Here is a 23,086-nt window from a genome sequence, read left to right as displayed (position 1 = left end):
GCCCACTGCAGCGTCTTCAGCCATCTCTTGGGTGATGGTGTAATGGGTGGTGAAGGTATGTAATGAACACCACATCACGGCCTGATGGAAGTCCTGCCAGGAGACGTATGCTAGGGAGCTGGATGTGGCTGCTTGCACCTGCATCGAGTGCACTGTAATTCCATCAGGCCGTGGGATGTTGGGAAGTGTGTAGCATTCTCAGATGCAGCTGGACACCCATTTTGAGATTCGTTGGGAGGAGAGGGCTTGGCCCTTGAATCAGTCAGCAACAGAAATTAAGTCTTGTTGACATGCAAAAGGCATAAGTTCTGTGGAGGCAGAATGCTCGCGCATCATGGACGTAGAGGGAATGGAGGGTCCTGTCTGCAGGGGAGACGTGGCTTAGGATGGAAGACTGGGAGGTGGACAGATTGGTTGAGGTGGAACTCTGAGACCACCTTTGGGAGGAACATGGAATGCAGTCGCAAGGAAACCTTGTCTTTATGACAGTGTAAGTGTGGGGATAGAGGGGTAAGCCATCATGGCAGCTAGTTCGCTGACCTGCAGAGTCGAAATGATGGCCACAAGGAAGATTACCTTCATGGAGAGATATGAGAGGGAGCATGTTGCCATTGGGTTGCAGGGTAGAGAGGACAAGATTAAGATGCTACAGGGTTGTGGGTTTTAGTACCAGCGGGAAGCTATTGAGAAGACCTTTCATGAAGTGAACTATGGTGTGGTGAGTAAACATCGAGTTGCCATCTTCAGTGATTGGTCCAACCCTTTTTTGCTGCATTGCAGAAGCAGAACATCCTCCTAAATGAAATTGAAGGCTTGTACAAGTCTAATTAACAAAACTGGGGGGAAATACATTATTTCTGTTTCTTTCAAGGAAGTGTTTTTAATGCTGCCCGTCCCTGGAATATGCTATTCAAAGGCTCACCCATAACTCAAATATGATAGGCTGGAGGTAAACAGAACTGTGGTTGAGAATGAGCAATTTAGCAATAGGTATACTTACTCTCCTGTCCTCTGGACTGAGCTGGGTCATTAACATGTTCATATTTTCTGAAGACCACTCCCAGGACTGACAGGTGAAATATTCCAGAAGCATCATAGACTTGTGCAGCCGATTGAAGATCTTCATCATCCTGGAACAGTGCAGAGGTGTTGGAGCCATGCAGAGCCATAGCAGCACGTATAATGAAATAAGGAGAACTTGCTCTTATCTGAAAATTGGAGTTTCATGCAGGGCTCTCCTACTTTACATAATAGGTTTCTCCATGGAGCTTAATGCCTTAGTTGCTTTTGCTAGTTATTGTGAAGCTGAGTTTTGGGACTCAGCCATCCAGCAGCAGCCTCCTCTTCTGTTCAGCAGACTGATAACTTGCTTAGTTGGAATTGTTATATACTTGCTGAGGCCCTGATCCTGTAGCTGGCTCCTCAGGGACAGACCCTGGTGCCTGAGAAGATCACTATTGACATCAGTGAGACTCAGCATAACCATGACACTGTACCTACACAGAGCCAGTTGCAGGACCATGGCCTAACTTACTAGTTTGAACCGAATAACAGTAACAACTGACTAAGTCCTAGAACATAGGACACATATAATACCTATAACATAGGTCTTGGATATCTTACAGACCCCCTTTCTCCTTGTGTACTACTGCAGCAGTTTTGAACAGTTCAAGTGCTCTAAATGATGTCCCCTTTCTTAAATGGGAAGGGCCTGGTGGCAGAGCACTCTGAGTGAAGGATTCTTGACTTCTGTAAAAGTCATACAACCATAGCTGCTGTGAGTCTGGTAGCTATCTTTCACAGTTCCTTTTCCAGAGGAAAGATTCATAGATTCTTAGGCCAGAAGGGGCCATTGTGATCATTTAGTCTGACCTCCTGCACAAAAACAGGCAAAAGAACTTCCCCAAAATAATTCCTAGAGCATATCTTTTAAAAAAAAAATCCAATCTTGATTTTAAAATGGTCAACAATGGAGAATCTATCACAATCCTTGGTAAGTTGTTCCAGTGGTTAATTACTCTCACTGTTAAAATCTATGCCTTATTTCCAGTCTGAATTCTTCAACTTCCAGCCATTGGATTGTGTTACACCTTCCTTGGCTAAACTGAAGAGCCCACTATTCAATATTGGTTCCTTGTGTAGATATTTATAGACTGTAATCACCCCTTAACCTTCTCCTGGTTAAGCCAAATAGATTGACCTCCTTGAGTCTCACTAGAGGACACATTTTCTAATCCTTTAATCATTTTCATAGCTCTTCTCTGAAACCTCTCCAATTTATCAACATCCTTCTTGAATTGTGGACACCAGAACTGAATGTAGTATTCCATCAGTGGTCACACCAGTGTCCTATACAGAGGTAAAATAACCTTTCTATTGCTACTTGAGATCCCCCTCTTGTTCAGAGTCTGTTTCCCAGGATAGAGTCCCCCATCTTGTAAATATGGCCTACATTCTTTGTTCTTTGGCCTCTCTGAAGATGCCAATAAGGGTAACAATGGTGAGGCTGGGTTTTGGGGACACCTGTCCAAAGGGAGTTGAACATTGACCACTAAATCCTTCCATACAAGCCATCAAACAGCTGACAGGGAGTAACAATTCAACCCAGGTTAACTCTGGCTGGCACCTGGAAAGTAAATGCATTTTGATGGCTAAAAAGTTAGGACTGAGTGTTTGTGGGGGAAGATTATGGGTGGGTGCCACAGCGGGTAAGGGGGAATCTGAATCATCTGGGCACTTGCTGGGGGGGCAGGAGACCAGCAGAAGATGTAGCATCAGGGATAGTGGAGAAGGCAACATGATGCTGTGTGAAGGAAAGGAACTACTTGAAGGTGTGGAAATTGGAAGAGGCATCGGAGGGACAATAAGAGAATTCAAGCTGATGGGATGGAGGAAGGTTTGGATTTAGACATTGCAATGGACGGTGAGAAGGAAGTCAAGGCTATGTGTAACACTGACAGACTCTGGTCATCAGCGGGTGAGATCAAACTGGGGACCTCTGGAGTTTAATGCATGACCCTCTACTGCATGAGCTAAAAGCCAACTGGCCCTTAGCTAAGGCTGTAGAGCAGACTCATTAATCTCTCTCTGAGTGGTCTCTAGACCACTAGATGGGCCAGAACACCACATCCAGGAGGCAAGTGGGTTACATACGGACTTGTCTGAGGTGGAGAAGAGGGGTAAGGGGAGAGTTTAGCAGCTTGAGCAGGCTCAGTGGCATACTTAATGAACTCAATGATGCAAGGCTGTGTCTTGTTTGCCCAGCTCAGAGATCTGAAAGTTCAAGGGGTGGGAGGTACTTCTCAGCCTGAATAAATTCCAAACTGCATTTGAAATTAAAGTTTAGGATTATAGCTGACATTTCTGCATCTACTACAAGAATTATTGCAGGGATGTTCTGTGGCCTGTATTATGTAGGATGTCAAACTAGATAATCACAGTGGTCCCTTCTGGCTTTATAATTTATTAACTTAGTGGCAACAATCTTGCTGAAAGGGGCCATCATTTGTAACACCAGCAGTAACTATATTTAGCACTTATTACTGTTCTTTATTTGCATTACAGTGCCTAGAGCAGTGGTGGGCAACCTGCAGCCCATCAGGGTAATCTGCTGGCAGCTCCCATTGGCTGGGAACGGTGAACCACAGCCGCTGCGAGCCATGAGCAGCTGTGCAAATGTAAACAAACTGTCTGGCAGCTCGCCAGCGGCTTATTCTGACGGGCCGCAGGTTACCCCCCACTGGCCTAGAGGCTTCTTGCACTGCTCTAATTTATGCCCAGTTTTCTATGATTCCTAGGGCCCATTCCTGAAGTTGGGAATAACTGGGGCTCTAAGTATAGGCCCCATTTCCTTCAGACATGTCAGGGGGTAGGGTAACATCACAGCTGCTAGAGCAGCTCCAGGCCATCCAGAGATTTCCCTACAGATGGCTGATTTAACCAGCCATACACTGCCTGAGTGGGCCAAAGCAGCTGGCCTGGTCCACTGTTCAAGCTTTCTTGTGTGATTATTAAACACGCAGGAAAGAAGTTGAGTTATTATTTACACAGAGGTCCCCCACGAAAGGGTCATGGATGCCTTCATTTTGCTTAACCACACTGTTGCCAATGCTCAGAAATCATCTGTAAGTGTAAACGTTCTTTTTAAATGCAGTTCAGAGCTTACGAACACTCAAACACTCATTACACCTTTCCAACTGTCAGACTGTTGTATGCGGGTTGTCACCTGCTGGACATGCCACTGACCTATAGGTCAAAATAACTGTGTGTGGTAGCACTCTGAACATTGCCAAGCCTGAGTCTTTATGCATGGACACAATTTCACAACAGACTGAACTAACATCAGGATATTGCAGTGATCTAAAGCTTGCAGTATGCATGGCAATAGGGCCAGGTTAAGCACAGACAATAAAAGTAAGGGACAGAGGCACCACCCTTTTGTCTACCCACACTAGCTGTTCAATGCTTGACCTGATTTCTCTTTGCAGGGTTTTGGTAGTGGGACCAGATGGAGAGGCCACTCCTAACCTTCTGGCAGCTTGGGAAACCACAAATTCTGAGACCAACTCCATGGAGCTGAGTCTTATTGAAAATCTAAGACTCTCCCATGAAAGCTGTGAGAGCTGGGAGCTGTATGCTGAGCTGAGCAAATGGGGTTCCGTTCTTTCTTCTTGAGTAAATGGCTCAAGAGGAGTACTGGAGAAAGGAAGACAACCAAGAACTTTAAAGCAAGTGCAGACACTGTAGGGCTGATTTTCTCAGGACATGTTAGAGCCCGTCTCCTCTATGATATTTTTAGGTATGATAATATATGGAGTAGCGCAACTTCTCACCTGGGCTTTCTTCCTGTTAATCTCAAGTAGAAGTCATACAGCATGGCTGGAGCCTTATGACTGACAGTTATCCAGTACTGGTTTATCAGGTGGTTTGAGGTCGTCTGAGCCCTGGGTATTCTGAAAGCCTGCTCAAGGGGGTTCCTTTTGAATGTGGATATGACATGGTATCCTGTAAGAGACCAGAACAGATGTTTTGAATTAGAAATGCATCACTTTTAGAACAGGCTGCCATGAGCATAGCAATGTGCTCAAATCTATGAATACTACCAGGTAATATGGTTCTAGGGAAATAGTTGGATTATACGATTTACATTTTCTCAGAGGAGAAAGATGGCTGTTCATGCTGATTAACTCATACCATATACATATGTAAAAAGAAGTGTTGTTATAGATATAAAAATCAACAATGAGAGCCCACTAATCGGGTTTTTACATATTTCCCAACTCATGCATGGCCTTTGTTATATTTGTCACAAATGTGTGTTGGATACAGTCTCTGTCTCTGCCTTTTCTACTGTCCTTAAAAAGAGAGGATGACAAGATAAGCGTGGCCCAAAATTTGATCAGTTTTATATTTATACATTTTTAAAAAGATAAATCTCTTTGCAAAAATCCCCATCATTCATTATGGTTTGAGGGACTGGTCCTACTCCATGGCAGTTTTGCCATCAAAAGGAAAGGGGGAAGGATCCAAGTCTATAGGCAGTCTTCATATTAGGATTGGATGCATTTCTGAAATACACCTCTACCTTGATCTAATGCTGTCCTCAGGAGCCAAAAAATCTTACCGCGTTATAGGTGAAACTGCATTATATCGAACTTGCTTTGATCCACCAGAGTGTGCAGCCCTCCCCCACCGGAGCACTGTTTTACTGCGTTATATCCAAATTCATGTTATATGGGGTCATGTTATATCAGGGTAGAGGTGTATATGCTTTAATCAAACACAAATTATTGGGTCGAATAGAGGAACAAATGGATTATTCTATGGCATGCATTGCACAGGAGGTCAGATAAAATAATCTAATGAGCCTTCTGGCCTTAAAAATCTATGAATCTGGGCTGCTAGTTATTTTAAACAAATGCACTCATGAAAACAACATATGATGGAGGAAACATTTCAAGAGGGAGCCAATTTCCGCTTCAAACTTTTAACAACAGTGAATTCTAATAGCTCAGTAGTTTAAGCATTGACCTGCTAAACCCAGGGTTGTGAGTTCTAATCCTTGAGGGGGCCACTTAGGGTTCTGGGGCAAAATTGGTCCTGCTAGTGAAGGCAGGGGACTAGACTCGATGATCCTTCCAGCTCTAGGAGATAGGTATATCTCCATTACAGTGGTGTAAATCCAGGAGAATGCCATGAATATCAGTGGTTACTCCAGATTTACTCTTATAACTCAGAGCCAAATTTGACCTATTAACTTTAAACTATGATCGTATTTCTTAAGAAAAGAGAACTTTAATTAATTTTCAAAAAAGTGCCAGTGCATATACTGGGTTGTACTGAGAAAAAACAGCTAGCATATCTGTATATTCTATATACTGTATATTCTGAAATCCTCATCATATTCCTTCAGAGCAGAATTGGTTTAGGGTAACTAATTGCAATCATCATATATACCACAGACTTTGTGGGATTTGTTGTCTATGTAACAACAAAGTTAATTCCATTATAGTCATACCCTATGGAGCCTGAGAAATGAGACTAAAATGGCACAACTACAGTGTGGCAGCTGTGCCACTGTAGCGCTTCAGTGTGGACACTGCCTACGCCAACAGGATGAGTTCTCCTGTCAGCATAGGTAACCCACGTCCCCAAGAGGCAGTAGCTAGGGCAACAGAAGAATTCTTCTATCAACCTACTGCTGCCTACACTGAGGGTTAGGTCAGCTTAACTATGATGCTCAGAGGTGTGGATTTTTCACAATCCTAAGTGAGGTAGCTAAGCCAACTTAATTTTGTAATGTGCACCAGGCCTAAGAAACAAAATGCTTAGGGCTGATCCTCCAACCTGCTATTTGAGGGAATCCCCAGGTAGCACAGAGTCACTGTAATGTCACCCCTCCTGACCTTTTATACAGAAAGCTCGATGCTGGAACAGACCCTGGGGACCAGAGGCAGCTGCCGATACCTCCAAAAGAATTTACTTTTCAATGGGAACCTGTGGCAGGGTGGTCACCCTGCTCCTGCTCTGAAGGGCTTAAAGCAGCCCTGGAGAGGGCTGCAGCAGGAAAAGCTAGGTTGACTGGGGGAAGTAGCCACAGCTGGGGCCACACCCCAATCAGGTCACAACTGGCCCTATAAAAGGGCTGAGAGCCAGGAGCTCAAGAACAGACTCTCTCACTAGCTTTGGGAGAGAGAAGGACTTGGCTGCCTGGAAAGCTGAGAAGGGCACCTGAGGTGGAGCAGTGCTGGGGAAGGGCTAAGGGAGCTGGGGAGCTCCAGCCTAACAAAGCCCCAGGCTGCAGGCCTAGTTAAAGGCCTACACACAGGTACTGGGGCTGCAGAGGGGCAGCAGATCCTAACCCCCTTGCCGATGAGTGGCCAATACAGACTGCAGTCTGCCCCAGGGAGCGGGGCTAGATGGTGACTGGCAGTAACCACCGAGCCAAGGTGGGGATAAAGGGTTGGGGGTTAATGCTGGGGCAGAACTCCAAGGCAAAGAGCACTGGGTCTGGGAGGGATACAGGGGCCAGCGGCAGGCGAGACACTGACCTGCAGAGAGCTAATTCCCAGGACGACGAGCAGGAGGCGCAGTGCCAGTGATTCGTCGCCCCGCCACAGAACCGCATGGAACTGTGTTCCTGTTGCTTTATTCACTTGGCTTATGTCACAAATAGAAAACCAGATCAAAATGTTCAGTGTCACAAATTATGTCTAGACCATCCTCATACAGGATGATTCCAGACTAGTGCCTGGCCAGTCCTCTGCTACATATCATATGGTCTGTTCATCACTGTGCTATTCCTACTTAAGCATATGTAGGAATGTAGCCTGTGACTGGGAAGATGCTGGTTAGATTTTGTGCTAGGAGGAGGAGTCAGACACAACATTTAAAAAAAAATAGTACATTATAATTTTAGCTTGAGATCAGTGTTGTTTGTCTTTGTTTCCAACATGCTACAAGGAGCTTAATGGCTAAAATCCAATGTTCCTCAAACTTGTTTTGCAACTGTCTAATCAGAGCTAGTATTCCTTTTATTTTGTAATTCTGTAGATCATTTGTGGGCCACAGGGTAGAGATGCTCTTGCTTGTGGAGATGCTTCTCTTTACTGTATATTCGTTCACCGAGAAAAGTAAAAGGTGGAAGTGAGAGAGAAATAGTATTACATAATCAAACAAATTAGTCTGGTAGGAAATTCTAGAGTGAGGCTATTTTTTTTTCTTTACAGAATTCCGTATGTATCCAGAAGCTGTAACAATGAGTGGCCATATACATTCAGTACAGCCCCCTTGGGCCAATTAAGGAAAAGAATTCACAAGCCTTGCCTCCAAAAAAGCACAGGTTTGTGCGTTATCAACTGAAAGACCAGCTCCACTACTTCATCCAGTCAAGGAAGCCCTAATACACATAAGCATGTTTGATGCATCCTAGCAGAAGTGCACATACACAAAAGCTAGCACCCCAACTCTGCATTACCAAGGTCCATAATGACAATCTGCCAAGAGTCCTATGGATTCTGCTCATCTGGATTTTTAAATTTGGCCCTTTCTCGTTATCATTCTGCATATTTGGATCTGATGCATTTGACCTTTGAAGCAATGGGGGAGTGCACTTTGCCTACCACTTTGAGCCAGACACATGATGACATTACTCACTCCAGTAAATAGGCTTTTAACATGCTTTCTTTAAAGAATTTTCAGTTTGCTTACTGCTGTGGCATCTCAGCCCATTACATACCAAATTAGCTTCAATTAACAAAGGCATGAGGCATGGGGTATGGGGAGTGAAATGCCTCAGATCTGACAAAGCTTTGGCCAACCAGATGAGGTCTTACAATAAGGCTGAGTTAGCTAACGTGGGCTTTTGACAAAACAAGTCCACTGAGAACACTTGCTTGACCTCAGAAATTCACTACTAGTGACTCTCAGCAGAACTGCTTCACTTAAAACCAGCTGTGATTATGGTGCATGGAGAATGAGATGGTCTCTAAAGTCTTAATGACTACAACCATCACCTTGAATTGCACTCAGAGGCGCACTGTAAACCAGTGCAGTACATGGAACACAGGTGCCCACATAAACCTAATCCACTAGGCAGGCAAGTTGCCACATTCAACAGTAGCTGAAGTGGTTTTCAAGAGTGGCTCCAATAGAGAACATGGCCCTTAGCCCACTTGGAACTAAGCATGCATGACTGTGACAAGGTCTTCATCAGCAAGGAAATACCTCAACCTCGGAGCTAAATACAGATTTAAAAAAAAATATGAGTTACTGGTGAGTCCAAGATGTACCCTGAGACTGCCAAATCCCTGGTAAGGGAATGGCCTGATCCGCTGACAGATGGAGTACTCACAACCCTAACTAATTCAAACCAAAACAATTTTAAGTGAACACACTTGTACACACACTTCTTCAGTTTTCACCCATAAACAAGTTGCCAACACTAACAGTAAGTAAATGAAAAGCAAATTAATAGTCCTAGTTAAGGATGCCTGTGTTCTGATGGCTTTGATGGAGGTGCAGAGATATGCAGGAGGGGATGAGACTGGGTGTGTTCTTTCCATAGGCTGTGTAGCTGGGCAGGTAACACACTGAAGGAATAATTTCATTCTTTATTTTCCCTGCTTTTGTGGATTTACATTGGGGAGAGTCTCACATAGGCAGCGTTAACTAGATGTTGGTATTTTGTGGAGAAATTTGAATTAAGCTTCAGAGAATTTAGCGTTCTCATCTTGGTTCTTCACTCAACACTAACCACAGGATGTCAAAACTCCTGATGTCATAGTTTAAAAATCTTTAAAGAGAGGGTATTAAAGTTTAGGAGGAATTGACACCAGTTCTACTCTGAAAAGTGGCAATGTGAAAAGGGCACCTTCTCACTCAACAGGCCTGTTTCTTGAGTGTATTCAGAGTCATTTCTCCTTACTTGAGTGACAAAAATAAACATTTAAAGCCTTTTACTTCAGTTAATCCTGCAGAGCCAGAACAGCTAGGAGAGATGGCTCAGGATTCTGTCTGCATTGACAAGACAATTGTTTACTACATTTAGACCTGGGCAAATCCACTTGAAAATAAAGGGTTTGCCCACATATAACTGAGGGGATAATTTGAAAACAAATGAGCTACCTCCTGTATCTGAGTGCCTGATTTAGCTTGCAGAACCTTGTGATGAAACCCTAGAAGGAAAACACCCACCTTACCTCTCCGAATCCAGGTGATAGTGTTAACAATACAATGTGGCACCTCTTGAACATGGGAGTAAAATGGTAAATAGAGCTCATCAGGCCCAATGCACTGGAGTATATCTTCTAAACACTTTCATCATCAAAATAGAATAAATTACTTTATTGTGGAAACTAAATGGGTTCCATGATATTTACAAGTGTGGGGAACCTTATTCTTTGTACTTCAGCTGAGGGCAGCTATACTTGACCATAATTACTTCTGTGAATTTTCCTGAATACGCTTGGTCTATTCAAAATCTACATTTGGCCATTTGTTCCTCCACTGAATGCTAGCAAATATCGTTTCAGGCATTGATCAATCTCTAGATCCCTGTCTTGCTATCTTTCCCTCTCCATTAATTCTACTTTGGAATGATTACAATGGTGGGTTGGAAAGAGAAGAGTTTTAGTATAATTTGATTAGTTATTAAAAAATCTTGCCAAGGAGTGGAGACTGAAATATAAACCAACCCAGGAGAACAGAAGGCTGATGTGTTTGGATGTCACAACACAAATACAGTGAAGAGAGTGTCCAGGCCATCTCTTTGCTAATTACAGGGTCAAGCATGTTGGTGCTCAGGAAATAATCATGAGAGACATGCCTAACCCCATGCACGAATCTGTGGATCAGGTGGGAAATCCCATGAACTCTGTCCCGTCTCCCCTAAAGGAGAGTTCTTTAAAAAGTCTCTTTAAGTCCTGAACAGTGTTCAAGTTTCAGAGTTTATTTAGCCTTTCCCTTTCCTAATGGAAACTCACAGTGTTATTTGCTGCCAGTGATATCCTGGAGCTGTGATAGTGTTTTGATACCATATGCAACAAGTGTTTACAGCATCATCTGCTTTTATTCAAATCCAAACATTTGCAAATCCAATTTTCAATTATAAACTGATGGAGGTTTTCCTTTTGGAAGCAGTCACTTATTTAGTCCTCCATCCACTATTCTTGGTATCTTTGGCTGTGACAAAAAAAGACAAATCATTGTCATATTTATAAAATGCAGCCATTGTCATTTCAAATCACATACCAGACATTGCATTTGGGGAAATCAGCAATGCCTTCTCTGTGTAAGCTAATTAAGGCTTCTAGCAAAACAGCTGCAGCACGCTGCCCTGTGTTTCTTCTTGATGTGGAAATCATGTTTAACAAATGGCAGAGGAGACAAGAGAAAATGCTGAAAAGCAGGAGGAAAACATCACCTTTGTATTGTATTAGTAAATACCTGAGATGGCTGTGAGACCTACATGAAAATCTCAATGAAGGGAGGTTCGGTGACTGGTGGAAAATACAAAACCATTCTGCACAATTGGCATAACTGGTGCTGTGGCCAATTTATGATCAAATACACCTTATTCTATCTGGTAGTTTAATTCCTGCCTTTAACTTCTTTCTCTCAAGACTTACACTGGAGAGACCACAGCCCTTATTTCACTGAGTTGGCTGCATTGACATATGTACTATATGTACTAGCCTCTGTGTGCCTAGGCATGTTGCTCTATAGGAAGTGGTCAGTACTCACAACTGGGGTCAGATTAAGTAGCTAGATTTTCAAAAGAGGTATGCATGCTGAGCACTTTTGAGAATCTGACCCTCATTTACATGCATAAATGGGAGAAAGTTGAGCTTTTATGAAAATGTGGCTCCAATTGACTTTGAACATCTGGCCTTGAACTCTTTTGAAAATCATCCCCAACCGTTCAAGATCCCAAATCAGTATGAGTATCATAGCTATCAGTACAACCAGGCCATTATGTATCTAAGTACATGTATGTCACTATATGTGATGGATGTAAAATGTGGGACATATAAGGACACTGGTATAGGAAGCATCAAAAGAGACCATTAATTTTTAGAATATTTTCTCTAACCTTGTACACCAATTCTGTTGTAAATAATATCTAGTAATAAGTGTCCAAGCACTAGTTTGTGTGGGAAAGAGGTAAATCTGGGCCTAAAATGAGGTATGCGAATTCAAGTAAATTTCAAAATGAAAAGGTGGTTCAAATCAAAAGGTCAAAATGTTTAATCTTGAAAATTTCAAATCTTGAAAATTGAAGCATTTAGACTTTTTCAGAATTTTGTTCAGTTTTTTCAACTGAAGTAATTCAACACAGATTCATTAAACATTTCAGCTGACCCAAATCTGCATTTTTCAGAAATAAAAAAAACCAACCCAATCCATATACAAACAACAATAAAACCCACCCCCCACACACACATTTCAGCCAAAAAAATTCATCCAGCACTAATCATAATGGGATGTGTACAAAAGGGCCATATTAAGGTTGTTCAGGGCAGGCAAAGAAACCTGAGCACAAATGAAACCCCAATAGATTTGCTGAAATGACACCAGGACAGCCTTCCCCACTCCTCCTTGCTTAATAATAAAAGCAAGTTCTAGAAGTCCATTTAGAATTTCAGTGGGTCAGAATTAGAACTCATTCTGCCCTACCCAGTTCATCAAGGGAAAACTGAATGGCTTGAAATTCATTAATATTCACACAGTGAAAACCATATTGCAGCCTGTTTGAATAACTGCTTTTGACTAGAAGTTTCAGAACATACTGTGTATGCTGCAGCTAGCAAGATTAACCCACTTTGATTTTATTGGCCAGACCTAAACTGCAGCAAAGCAGAACAAATTGCTTTGCGATTACCTCAGGTTAATGCTTAGCTGTGGGGCACAGACTTTGTAACAATAATAACAAATAATAACAATAATAGAAAAGAGACACAAATATACTTTCAATGGTATGTTGTTATTTTGAAAGGGAATAAAATAACAATTTAAGTAATTGGATAATTTGACATTTAGGGCTTGTCTACACATGGAAATTTAGTGAAACATATATTCCAGAATAATTATTATCCTATTTTGGTATAGGTCCCCACTTACGAACACTCTTATTTCAGAATAAGAATGTCCAGACAGGGGCTTTTACTGAAATAACTATTTCAAAATAGCTATTTCAGTAAATTTCCAAGTGTAGACAAGCCCTTAGAATCAACCTGGGGAGTACAGGAAGTAGAAGAGAACTAAAGAAAGATTAACATTTTAGAGAAAACACGTTTTAGCCTAAATTCTTCCATCTGCTATTCCACTGAAAATCCAGTGTAACTCCATTAATTTCTATATATTTGTATGGGTGTGGAACAGAATTTGGTCCAAAGCAGGGAAAAAACATTTAGAAATAGTTTCTCAGTGTAAATTGGCACAGATCCATTGGAGTCACTAGTTTATGTCTGATGAGGGGCTGGCCCTTACTTTCACACCCACGCCGAAAGGGCCAAATTCATCCTTGATTTCACCGGAGTTCTTCCAGGGATAAATTTGGCCCTGGAGGCTTGTTTTGTACTCCTTGCAGCTCATTAATTCTTATGAACTATTTCAACTGCTTGGTGAAAAGAAAATATAATTCATAAAAGAAACATGCAATTGGTCTCAAGAAAGAAATCCCAACAGAGTCATACAGTCTACAGTCAGTCCCATTTAATACATAAATGTGAGGGACTCCCTATTTCCACAGCAAAATGACACGTCAGAGACAGTGAAATTAGTTAAGGCATTGCTCCTATTACTAAGCTAATCTCTTATCAGGATCTGGCTCCTTACAAAAGGCCAAATTCAACCTCACTGTAGTGACACTTTATATCAAGGACGCTTTATACCAGGGGAAGTGCTATATTAAGAAGAAAACAGCTAAACTAAAAGATAAAAGAAAACACTGGATAATGATGATACACTAAAAAACTTACTGGAATCAGCCACTCAAAGGGTCAGCAAAATATTGCTTGACTGGTACAAATTTCTTTGATTGAAAGTTGAGCAAAATTTTACTGGATACCACAAGAGCATAGGTCAAAAATATCCTTTAAAAAGGGGATGCTAATTACAGATATCCATGTGTGCAGAGTTTACTGCACATTTAATAATGAACTGTTTGAGTAATTTGTTTCCTTTGTGGAGAATGTATGTGTTAGGTGTTGGGACATATGAAAAGATGCCTGCTTTCTGGCAAGGAAAGAGAACAGCCAGGTAAAAAGCTGAGCCAGCAATGTGACCAGGTAAACAACTGGGTCAGCAATCTGATCAGGTAAACAACTTGGTCAGCGTCCAGTCAGGTAAACAACTGAGTTAGCAAATTTATCTTAGTGCTAGGCAGAAAAAGTGCTTATACAATATATCATGAATAGCTTTGAAACAATGCAGTTAAGGCACACCTGAATGTGGTTGTGCACTTGCTTTTAACCCTATGCTGTGCCCTGTTTTGGTGGACTGATCACTCACTGAAGCAGCAGATAAATGACACACTTTTTCAACTCAGGAGTCTGTCTGTGAACCTGAGGGTTCTGGATAGCGGGAAGAACCACCATCAACAGTTTGGTGCCATGACTGGGAGTGGAGCCCATGATGGTCAGCGAGTATACAGTCCTGTGGGGAATTTTGAAGGACTATCATGGGGTCTGGTTGAGATAAAGTAAAGGTCATAACTGGGCTTTGCTATATGGATTTGGTTATCTTTGTGGAAGTTTGGGTCAGTGACAAGGGAGGTCCCTATGACATTGATCCCCAGAAAACAGAAGTCCCTTAATCATGCTAGATCTGAAAGTGAAGGAAAGACAGAAGAAAGCTTGCATTATACAGGGATTAATTAAAGGAATTAATGTGTTATGGGAGCAGTTTGTACTAAGGAGGTTGAACTTCAGACACTGCCCTCGAGCTCGAGGGGGATGGAGATAAAGGAGAAGCTTTTAAAATACATGTGGTAATAGCTAATCAAGGCTTCGACCAATCATCTAATGATTGTGATAGCATACAACAGGAATGGAATGAATTGTTGAATGAGGTAGCAAACTTTAGGGACCAACTGGCTCAATGCCAGCATGGGGATCCGCCGGTTCCCCAGGATGGGTCTTTCCCCATGTCCCTCCCTCCTTACTTTTCCCAACCCTCAGCCCCTCCAGTGGTGCCCTATCTGGCTGCCCCTATGATTCTAAAATCTGAGATGGATGGTAATCACATCTGCAACACCCTGGATGATAAACTGTTGGCAGCTAGGGAATTTCAGTCTCCATGGAAAAATCCAGGTCCCAACCCAAGGGATCACTGGAATAAGTTTTGTCAGTGGCTTTGAATGGCTGCGGATATCATGGAGGACAGCAATTTAAATGATAAAGATTGGAACCAGATGTTGAAAGGTGTATTCAGAGGTTTATACGCACAAATTGCTGGATGTGTCAACACTCACCAGCCAGAAAGGAAATTTTGTTTGGTAGTCCATCATCTACAAGTGACATGAGTAGGTTACATCTTTGCCTGGGGAAAACCCCACAGAGGTAGGGGAAAGGGCTATGAATTATTGGAATTTGGGTCATGGACCAAATGATTGAGTGGGAAGGAACTTCCAAGAGCATACTGAATTGTTGTTAATAGAACAACCAGATGAGTGTCCACGGCAATCCTACAGTTGTCACCCCAGCCCCATGATTATGAGCAAACTATTACCCATGCTGAAGCATGGTTGAGGGAGAGGGAGGAGACAGTCCTACCTATAAACAAGGCAAGGGTGTTTCAAGTTGAGGTCAGGAGAGGCACTGGTGCATGGACAAGAGGAAGGGGATGGAGAAGAGGAAGCATGGGTAGAAAGGGGGATAAGAGAATGGATTTCTTTCAGGCAGTTGCAGGAAGAAAAGAAGGCTCTGGAATGTCAGGTAAAAGAATTAGAGGAGAAGGCTGGAAGCCTGTCCCCACAATAAGGTTGTGCCATGCCCTGAGGCCACTGCACATCAGGTTTGTCCTATTAAATTAGATAAATGGGGGCAGCCTCATGTTCAAACATATATTAATAGATAGTGGGAGCAGCAATTTGCATGACACAAAGTTAGGGAAGGAAATGCTCAAAGGAAGATAAAGCGGGTAAAAGAACAGGTAGTAAATGCTAAGGAGGAGATTCTGTCAGCAGCAGTACTTGGAGCCTACAATTTTTTAATATATCTGGCTAACCTGTGTGTCTGAATGTGGTTAAACATTACCAGCCTGTAAACAGAATGGAAGTTACAGAGTTAAAAGCTCTTGCTGCTGTGTAGGCAGAGCACAAGACAGACTGCGGCAGAACAAGTTTTATAGCTAGGATAGAGGGACTTGATCTCCCACCCCCGCCACCCACAAAAGCAGTATGCTGTGCCCTGGGAGGCTGTTGCAGATGTAACAGAGAAAGTGCAGCAGCTGCTGCATCAGGGGTGTCAAAGGGAAATTTGGTCTACCTGTTATGCACCTGTATGGCCAGTAAAGAAGCCTAAAGGCAAATGGAGGCTAACTATAGATTATAGAGCCCAGACTGACTATGCAATGGGGGAGCTAATGTAGTAGTGGCATATCCACAAATGATTGCTATAATACATCCAGATAGAAACTGGTTCTCAGTGTTAGATGTGGCAAATGGCTTTTTGGCAATACTACTGACAAAGAAACAGCAATATAAAACTGCCTTCACTTGCCAGGGGTTGCAATATGCATGGACAGTTTTACCACAAGTATATAAAGATTCATCTGCCATTTTCCACAAATGCATGAAAGATTTTGGGGGATCTTGGAAATCATAAATTAATCATTCAGTAGGTAGATGATATCCTAGTCCAGGGAAGGAATAAGGAGGAACATGATGAGTTGTTGACAAAAGTCTAACCTATCTCATGAAAGGGGGCCTTAAAATTAATCCAGATAAGATCCAGATCCATCAAAGTACAGTTAATTTCCTAGGAGTAACATCCTAGGAAAAGATGGGAGAAGTGTTAACGCATTTAAGGTGGCCCTAATTGAAAGACTTCCTATTCCACAAGAGGTAAACAACTGAGTTAGCAAACTAATCTTAGCACTAGGCAGAAAAGGTGTTTATATAATACAGTACACTCTTGCTATATTACCCCTGGGGATCCAAGCCATTTGTTCTGTATAGCCAGGGGTTAGTTATAGCAAGGTGGTGGTGGGGCTGGGGGGGGGGGGTGAGGGGGAGCACAGAGTGAGCTCCTCTGGCCCCGAGAGGGGGCAGTGTGCTCCTCTGGGCCTGGCGCTGGAGGAAATCTCTGACCCAGTTGCAGAGCGAGAGGAGCACTGCTGCAGCCCCGGGCTGGAGAAGCTGTCAGTCCCTAACCACAGCCCAAGGTTCGCTATTGCGAATGGCATTATAGCGAGGCTCTACCATATATAATGAATAACGTTGTAACAATGCATTTCAGGCGAGTACCTGAACGTAGGTGTGTGGTTGCATTTACCCCTATGCTGTACCCTGTTTCGATGGACTGATCACTCACTGATGCAGTGAATAAACAAACATACTTCTTCAGCTCAATAGTCTGTCTGTGAACCTGAGCATTCTGGGTAGCAGGGAAAAGAACCAGTCAACACTTAGAAGCTCTTATGTCTTCCACTGGCCTTCTGGGTGACTTTAGGCATGTCACATCACTCTCCGTGCCTCAGTTTACCTATCTGTAAAATTGGAATAATGATTCCAACTTTCAGGACTTCTGTTCAAGCATGATCCCCACCCCAACTTGGAGCAGCCATCACAGGGAAAGTCCTTCTGAACCCCCATAACTCAGGTTTGGAGGAAGCATGCTCAGTCGCTCTGTGGGGTGGTGCAAGTGCACTCTGGTCAGCACTAGAAGCTGGGAGAGGCTTGAGCATGCTCAATAAAGATGGGGCCATAAGAGATTTTAGCAGTTAAACCCTAAGAGGTCTCTACTGAGCATGTGTAAACTGTGATTTTTCAATGGCTATTTTTAGCCAATTATGAGTCAATTTTTATAGGGATGGCATAAGGGACATCTATGACACAAAGTCCACTCCTCTTCCAAATATCAATTATCTACTCCAAAGCATGGGCATGCTAGAAGATCTCAAAGAAAAAGTTTGCTCATATTTTTTTTTAACATAGGCAAAACAATGTATTTTTCCCTACCTTTGTTCTCGGAAATGGCTGGACCATTTTGACTGTAATTTTCCAGAACAATTCAGCCTGAGGCAGACATTTGACAAGGGAAATTTCAGCTCAAACTATTAAATTTTGGCAAAGTTATAAGCACTTGAAAACAGGGTATAATAATGGGAAGTGCTACCAGTCCTGCCTTTAATAAGGATTATTGGGTGAGGTTCTATGTGTTATGCAGGAGGTCAGATCTTCATGGTCTCTTCTGGCCTTAAAAAATCTGTGTATATGAAAAGTACTCACCACAAGTCCTGGGGTGTAGAGGCTATGTGAACAGGACAGAGGATAGATAGGAAGTTGCATGGAGAAAGGTTCAGAAAGTCTGTCATGTATAAAGGCCATTTAAAAAGCATGTATTCTTATTTCTAGGAAATGGAAAGCAGACCCATTTGGAAATTCAAATTGTCTACTTGCTTTTGAAGACAATACTTATGTGCTAAGCCTGAACTACTAATGTGGTAATCCCCTTTCAAACCTACTTCAGAAACAGTCCCACTTCATTTAGGGCAAAATTCTGCTCCCAAATGTACAGTACATCTTTCCATTGCAAATTCTGCACTCAATCCCCAAGCAAACGCCCACTGACCTCAATGGCTCTACAGATCTGCACTGTGTATCAGAGAGAATTTTGCCCTCAGTCCATTTACAAAGCTGAACTGCTCATGCACAAGCTTGCCTTGTGCATCTGGTTGCAAGTGGATGGAGCTGAACCATCAGAAATGCAAGCTTCTGTTACACAATCTGATGAATCCAAGTTCCTAGTTAGACTAATGAGCACTGTAATAGGAAAAGATTAGGTACAATCCATTTATTTATCAGTATTTTCATCAATAAAATTACAACTGAAAATAAAACAGAAAAGGCGACAAATGGGAGTGTTATGAAGGCTTTGACCTCGACTAGTGGTACAAAGTTTGTTCAAGGCAATGGAGAATCAGGCCCAGTATGTTTCTGCTGCAGTATACTGACTGATTATGCTGATTTGCAATACTGTAGCTGAAGATACCTCAACAATGTGGGCCAAATTCTGCTATTGGGTTTCTGTGACATTTTTTCTGAGTAATGACCTCAGGATTTATCCTTACATTTCCATCACCTCTGACTCAGCATCATGCCGGATTTAAAACATTTCACTCAAAAGTTAAAAAAAAAAAAAAGCAATGAAAATGGCTTGAATATTTCCATTGACCAGCTTTTTGCAATGAAAAGCAAACTCTCTTCAATTAAGTCTGTTCTTTCCAGGATCATCTTTTCAAGTGAATCAAAGACATTTCTATTTCAAGACTGTACCCTTAAGGTGCGCCATAGAAACATGAAGAAAAGTCTATTTTATTTTCTCTTTATATACTAACTTTTTCTATTCTGATAATTAGAGTGGCCTTTGGAAATTACATCATTCATGTCAAGGGTCTTCTAATTTGGATTTAAACACAATAAAGCAAAAAAGAGGAAATTTGGGTTTGGATACTTATAGCATCTTCCAATGGAACCTGAAGTTATGACCTCCTACTCCTTCCTTTACACCCTCAAAAGTTCAGCAAAGCATTTAAGCATATACTTTGATGAACAGGGACGGGTTTACTCAAATACTTAAAATTAAGCATGTGCTTAAACACTTTGATGAGCAGGAATGAGATTATTCACACGTTTAAAATGAAGCAGATGCTTCAGTACTTTTCTGAACTGGGGATTAAGTCTGATCTGTGAAACCACTGTACGCAACACACCTGTTCAATGTAAAGGGAGTTCCACATGTTAAGCGCTTACAGGGTCAGGTTGCTGCTACTGAATCTGTCAGCTAAAACCAAGACCATTGTTTCCATGTTTGGCACCCAGGAACACCACTGATGGTTTGTTTTCTTGCTTTAGTTAGAACTTACCCATCTCTCCCCAGCAGAAAGGGTTGATTCCACCTGTTGTACAGTTGTACACCATCATTGTTTTTGGTCTGGAAAATACATGATGTGAAAAATGAAGGAAAATTTAAAAATGTGGAAAGAAAACACACACAAAAAATATCCAGTTATCTTGAGATGGGGCTTAAAATCATGGACAAGAGATTGGGAGCAAGAAATACTTTAACTAAAATATGGCAACTATGTCTGACTGTACTATTTGAGTTTATGGGACAGTTTTGTAATTTCACTGTATTCAGTGGAGATAATTAGGTGTAAATGAGAGCAGAATTTATCTCTATATAGTTTAATCCAAGCTAACTAGATAATAAATAATCAAACAAAACACATTCTAAAAATAAAAAATATCTTACTTGTGCATAGGGTTTTTCATCCCCAAATGCTTTAAATCTATACCCAACATACAGCACTAACGAAATGCAGCTACATCTGTGGTTGAGCATGACAACCAAACATCACATTAGTGAGATGGGGGCAAATGTAGCCAAGCACACTAAGGCCTCTTATTGATTTCAATGGGAGTAGGTGCCTATCTTGCTTAGGTGCTTTTGAAAATCGCAATAGATGCCAATCTGTAGGGTGACCATATTTCCCTACGCTGAATACGGGACACCTGGTAAAATTACTCGTATTCAAGTGAGTTCAACGGCAATCAATTAGAACTATGCAGTGCAAATGTTCAAATTAACATAGTTGACTGAGCCCCCGTTAAAAAGAAATACTGCGTAGCTGGATTATTTTTATTTACCTTCTTATCTTTAAGGTTTTAGGGTTCACACAGGAAGGGGTGACATACACACCCCTACCCTCCCACACACACATGGGGAGAGGTGACACACACACACTCCCGTATACCTCTGACACACATGGGGTGACCGACCAACCTGACCCGACTCTCCCTGCCCAGCACTCTCCACCCTCCATGCTTGGCTGGGCCCCTGGGATGGATCTACCTCTCCTGGTTCCTGGTGTCATGTCTTCCCGAGGCAACACATGGTGGGGGGAGGGGGCATGCAAAGTCGCATGCTCCTGTACCCAGATTACTGCCAGGATTCACACCAAAATGTGGCCAGCAGCAGCCTTTTGGCACTGTGGGGGAGGGAAGGGACAGGAGCTGCTACCAACCACAGGGGAAGTGGAGGAGGGGAAAGGGATTACCTGGCCTGTGTATTTGCGGAGCTCAACTCTTCTTCCCCCCCCCCACCCCTGTGACTGGAAGCAGCTTGTCTCTTCCTGTCCGGTGTCGAAAGGCAGCTAACACCTCCAGGCTGCTGCTGGCCACCGACATAACCCAGCCACCTCCTGGTCTCCCCCAACTACAGCATGGGCAGGAAGGGCTTAAGCTCTAAGGATGCATTGTGCACCAGGGCCCATGAAACCTGACTGCAGGGGCTACAATAAGTGCATGTATAACCAATAAATAACAAATCTTAATTTAACATACATGTGAAAGCCATTAGGCAAGAATACATAAAGCCACACAAAGACTTATATTGAAGCATGAAAGTCAACAGCTCATAAAACAAGGACACTAAACAAGGTTCATCCTATATATAAATGCAAAATACAATTTAAAAAAGATTAATCAAATCCAGCCAGTGAATCTAGGTAGTGTATGCAATCAATAAACAACAGATTTGGCTTGAGATAAATTATCTATACATCAGTTATTAAACTATGAAAACAATAAAGGAAATTATTAATAAAAGCAGGTTTTTGTATTTACTGCAACGTTTCTCTTGATGTATTGTAGCTCATTTGTCCAAGCCAAAGTCAGGAAGAAACTGTGCTTTATAAATCATTTATTTGAAAGATGCCACTTTTGCTAGAGCCAAAAATCAGTGGTGATGTGGGGAAATTCTTGCATTTTCCCCGGTTTCTCCAAAATAACATGTGTCTGTTGATCTTTCATGTTTCATTTACCCAGATGGGAGAGAGATAATCAAATCCTGGAATGAGGTTGCAAGTTCTGTGATAAAGTCCACATTTCTCTGATGTATTTTAGAATAAGGTTTTCCTGTAGAATGTTACCTGATCAGAAATGATAGTAACCTTCTTGATCACTGATTTTTTTACTAAGCCATATAGCAGCACCACTAATAAACAAAGGCATAAAATGCCCCAGAGGCCACTGGGTAGATAATAGAAATGTATTTTAGAAATGCTCAGACTCTCCCTTTAGATTTACATGCCACAAAATATCTCATTTCAACAGAGTGGTTTTGCCAGCCAAGTGGAGTTTGTAATGATAATCTGTAATTGCTTTTGAGTCCCACAGGTGTTAAACAAGGGAACCTCAATAAAAATATAGTTAAATTAGAGGGTAGGGAATTCTGTAATAAATTGCATCCTAGCCCACACTGTCGGCTGTAGATTATTGCATTTAGCAGCGTTATTGTGTAGGAATTACACTGGCGAAGACTATGCTATCGCATATTATACTTACCATGAGCCTGCTCATGGCTGGCTGTGAACAGATGCACAAGGAGATGAAGAGGGTGCAATGAGTCTTCTTTCCAACCCCCTTTTGCCAGGTAGCAAACACAAGGACAAGTGGATTAGCCCTTTCCTTAGGGGGTAGTGAGCGTGGGTAAGCAAGGGAATTGACCTGAGTTATAGTCCAGCTCTGCTACACAGTCTTTGGGCCTGATTCTCAGTTACATTAAGGCCCTTTTGACATCATGCTGGCAGCGTACAGAGGCCTTAAAGTGGGTGTAAATGTAATTTTTGCATGCTTGAAGGCCCCTTACGCTGTCCAAGTGGTGTAACACGGCTTTAGTGTCAATAAGAATCAGGCCAGCTGTGTAGATGTGGGGATACATCACTTAACTTTTCTGTGCTTCAATTTTCTCATCTGCAAGATAAATGGCAACATACTAAATGTTCCCGGTGGGCAGTGCATCTCTGCACCTTCCTACTGCCTTGAAGACCTCATCTAGTGCTACACTTCTGCTTAGAATAA

At 42.2% G+C, this 23,086-nt stretch overlaps 1 protein-coding gene across 5 annotated transcripts in view; it reads right to left on the bottom strand.

Moving 5' to 3' along the window:
* Positions 1-23,086, bottom strand: part of FAR2 (fatty acyl-CoA reductase 2) — a 211,835-nt gene that overhangs the window by 4,905 nt on the left and 183,844 nt on the right. For all 5 annotated transcript variants that reach the window (XM_044996407.1, XM_044996382.1, XM_044996398.1 and 2 more), the window contains exons 8-10: positions 20,089-20,156; positions 4,833-5,004; positions 1,001-1,130 (exon numbers count right to left, since the gene is read on the bottom strand). In XM_044996407.1, coding sequence (XP_044852342.1) covers positions 1,001-1,130; positions 4,833-5,004; positions 20,089-20,156 — 370 coding nt within the window. The remainder of the gene's footprint in view (positions 1-1,000; positions 1,131-4,832; positions 5,005-20,088; positions 20,157-23,086) is intronic.

This window comes from Mauremys mutica, chromosome 1 (genome assembly GCF_020497125.1).
Source record: "Mauremys mutica isolate MM-2020 ecotype Southern chromosome 1, ASM2049712v1, whole genome shotgun sequence".
Classification (NCBI taxonomy): domain Eukaryota; kingdom Metazoa; phylum Chordata; order Testudines; family Geoemydidae; genus Mauremys; species Mauremys mutica.
This window is presented reverse-complemented; position numbering and strand designations above follow the sequence as displayed.